The 3760-nt window shown below is 40.6% G+C and overlaps 1 protein-coding gene across 2 annotated transcripts in view; it reads right to left on the bottom strand.

The window, feature by feature from the left end:
- The window catches only part of ULK4 (unc-51 like kinase 4), a 780596-nt gene that overhangs the window by 735984 nt on the left and 40852 nt on the right, over positions 1-3760 (bottom strand). For both annotated transcript variants that reach the window (XM_011984288.1, XM_011984289.1), the window contains 2 exons: positions 1318-1419; positions 377-460 (listed from right to left, as the gene is read on the bottom strand). In XM_011984288.1, coding sequence (XP_011839678.1) covers positions 377-460; positions 1318-1419 — 186 coding nt within the window. The remainder of the gene's footprint in view (positions 1-376; positions 461-1317; positions 1420-3760) is intronic.

The following is a 3760-nucleotide window of genomic DNA, read 5'->3' as shown; positions in this document are numbered from 1 at the left end:
GAAACAGCGGATTTGTTCCAACAGGAGATAGAAATAACCACATGGGATATGACTACAAAGTAAATGATACATACAAAAAGTAATGTCACATGAGTGTTTAAGTTTCTTAAGTCTTTAAGCCATACTTTTTGTGATATAGATGTACAAAATAATTTGTTTTTAAATGAGGGAAACCTATTAGTACTTTGTTTCTGTTTCAGCATCTTTAAAAAATGTCAAAGGAAATACTAACATTTCTAAAAATATCAACTTGGGATCATTTATAAAAGGTAACTTTGGGGAGTTACGAATCAATGAAAGCAAACTTTGGATAAAGGTACACCTTTAATCAGTGGAAAATGTAAATTAATTCCATTTTTATCATAAGAAATCTTACCTTTTGGAATAGGTGGCAAAGGATCTTCACATAAGATCTTTTCAGTTAATTCTGAAATACTTTCTGAGAAGAATGGAGGTTTTCCTGAAATCACATGAAAACTTGAAAAATTAAAGAAGTCTGCTATCAGCAATAATTCTCATCTCAACTACAGATATTTCAAGATTATACAACTTCTAGAAAAAATATACAGGAATAGCTAATGCCTAGTACGTACCAGGCACTGCCTATATAATTTATATTTCTCTTAATTAAAAACATATTATCATCCTAACAAATACACAAACACACATATGGACCACTACTATGAACCAATGGGTGTATAGGCCATTCAACGCATCTGAATAATACACAGTTGCAAGGCAACTTTACCAAAATTTCTAATAATCACAGTTTTTGAGTTAAGCACATTTCAGCATTCCAGATTATCATGAAAAATTACCTATTTGTCAAGAAGTTTCTAGGAATCTGCATATGCCTAGATACCAAGCAACTCAGCCAAAATCAGTACATATAAAAATTTAATAAGGTCACAGGTTTTTTGCCCAGGCATAGTGGCTCATGCCTATAATCCCAGAGCTTTGGGAGGCCTAAGTAGACAGATCACTTGAGGTCAGGCATTCAAGACCAGCCTGGTCAACGTGGTAAGATCCTGTCTCTACTAAAAATACAAAACATTGCCTGGCATAGTGGTGGGCACCTGTAAGCCCAGCTACTCAGGAAGCTGAGGCACGAGAATGGCTTGAACCCAAGAGACAGAGGCTGCAGTGAGCTGAGATCGTGTCACTGCACTCCAGACTGGGTGACAGTGCGAGACTGTCTCAAAATTTTTAAAAATCAAGTTTTTTAACATCTTGTAAGTAAAACATCTGCAAACTACAGACTTAACCTGGTTTTATTTTAGTCATATCTGATTTTATACCTATTCAGGAAACAATTACCTGAAAACATTTCATAAAGCAGACAGCCCAAAGACCAGAGGTCACTGGAGATGGAAAAGTCAGCACCCCTCACAACTTCTGGTGCTGTATATATAGGAGATCCTAAAAGCAAAGTATGGAGAACAGCTCTGTTAGGCATTTGTATTGCTGCCAATGCGAACCTACCTAGGAAAGATCTGGTGAGATGAAAAAGGGCAGGAGAAAAACATACGCATGAATAAAACTTCATGTGCATTTCACATTTTTAAGTGTTTTCTAATTTTAAGGTTACATTTTGCAAAGGATGTGTGTGAATATAAAAAGGTGTTTAAAATCTACCTGAGAGGTATGGCACATTCAGCTACATTCTTCTTTTAAATTTCAATTAGAATAGTTCAAGTTAAACCTTAAATGTAACAACCCCAACATCCCACTGGCTTAACAGCAAAGGTTTATCTATCACTAAATATGTCCATAACAAATCTACCAAGAAGCTCTGATCCTCATAGTCACTCAAAGACCCTGGCTGATAGAGGTTCCAACTCCACTCATGCTTCCTCAATTGGAGGCAGGGAGAAAGAATATAGCTAACTGAACACTGGCTCCTAAAATTCCCAACTCAAAGTTACTCACATCACTTCTGCTCACACTTAGTTGGCTTTGACCAGGGGGAGAATGCAATCCTACCATCTATCCAAGAGAATAGGAAATATTTAGTGAAAAGCACTCATGTGTGCCACATATACTTTATACAAGGTTTAATATTACATAGAAATCCCATATTTTAGAGCCAGAAAGTTCTCTTATTCACTGACAAGAGAAATGGAAGCTTTAGAGGGATACTTAACCTCCAGTAAATCACACAGCTAGGCAGTTGCAGAGCACCCGCCAAGACCCAGGGTCCTTGTCTCTCCCTGGTGCACAGTCTGTGCATTCCATCTAACAAACTCCCACCTCCCAGTGAGAAGCTCTTCCCCAGGAAGTAAGTAACCTCCAATGATTTGGAAACAAAATTCCACTGAGGTAAGCCTTCCAGCAAATCCTATCTCCAGAGCCCATCACAGCCAGATCAGCAGCTTTGTGTGCCCTGATGCGTGACTATAAAGTTCTCCCATGGAGCATTTTTGCTATGCTATCACATTTCGCACACATCGATGGAAGGTATATTTGCCTGCACTAGCTGCTGAGGAAACACAAATAACACCCATGGAATGCCCTTGCACTCTGCCCAACACTTAATAGATGTTTGATTAATATTTGTTGAATATGAATGTTTGTCTTCCCATCCTTATTTCCAGTACCTAGAACGTGGGTAAACTAGTCAAATTAAGAAATAAATGTGGATCAGGCTCACACCTGTAATCCCAGCACTTTGGGAGGCTGAGGCAGGCAGATTACTTGAGGCCAGAAGTTCAAGACCAGCCTGACCAACCTGGTGAAACCCCATCTCTACTAAAACTACAAAAATTAGCTGGATGTGGTGGAGGGCACCTGTAATCCCAGCTACACGGGAGGCTGAGGCCATTCAAAAATCACTTGAACCTAGCAGGCAAAGGTTGCAGTGAGCCAAGATCATGCCACTGCTCTCCAGCTTGTGTAATAAAGCAAGACTCTGTCTCAAAAAAATAAACAAATGAGGGCCGGGGGCAGTGGCTCACGCCTGTAATCCCAGCACTTTGGAAGGCCGAGGTGGGCGGATCATGAGGTCAGGAGATTGAGTCTTGGCTAACACAGTAAAATCCCGTCTCTACTAAAAAAAAATACAAAAAATTAGCCAGGTGTGGTGGCAGGCACCTGTTGTCCCAGCTACTCGGGAGGCTGAGGCAGGAGAATGGCGTGAAACCAGGAGGCGGAGCTTGCAGTGAGCTGAGATCACGCCACTGCACTCCAGCCTGGGCAACAGAGCGAGACTCCGTCTCAAAAAATAAATAAATAAATGTGGAATTAACAAATCAATGCACTAATGAACAATGGAATTAAAGTCCCTGGGTTCACACTCAAATGGATAGAAAACAAATACACAAAAGAGTATATTATTATATGGTAAGTTAAATGGTTTATGCACAAAATATTATGAAAGTTATAAAAGAAAACACTTAAGTATTCAGTCTGATAAAATCCTGCCATCCAGACAGACAAAGAAGGAAGTCTTTCTCAAGAAAGCTGAAGCCGTCCAGGTGTGGTGGCTCATGCCTGTAATCCCAGCATTTTCAGGGACTGAGGCAGGCAGATCACCTGAAGTCGGGAGTCCAAGACCAGCCTGACCAACAAGGAGAAATCCCGTCTCTACTAAAAACACAAAATTAGGCCGGGCGTGGTGGCTCAAGCCTGTAATCCCAGCACTTTGGGAGGCCGAGATGGGCGGATCACGAGGTCAGGAGATCGAGATCATCCTGGCTAACACAGTGAAACCCCGTCTCTACTAAAAAATACAAAAAAACACTAGCCGGGAGAGGTGGCAGGC

This window comes from Mandrillus leucophaeus, unplaced genomic scaffold, assembly GCF_000951045.1.
Source record: "Mandrillus leucophaeus isolate KB7577 unplaced genomic scaffold, Mleu.le_1.0 Scaffold265, whole genome shotgun sequence".
In the NCBI taxonomy this organism is placed as follows: Eukaryota; Metazoa; Chordata; class Mammalia; order Primates; family Cercopithecidae; genus Mandrillus; species Mandrillus leucophaeus.
This window is presented reverse-complemented; position numbering and strand designations above follow the sequence as displayed.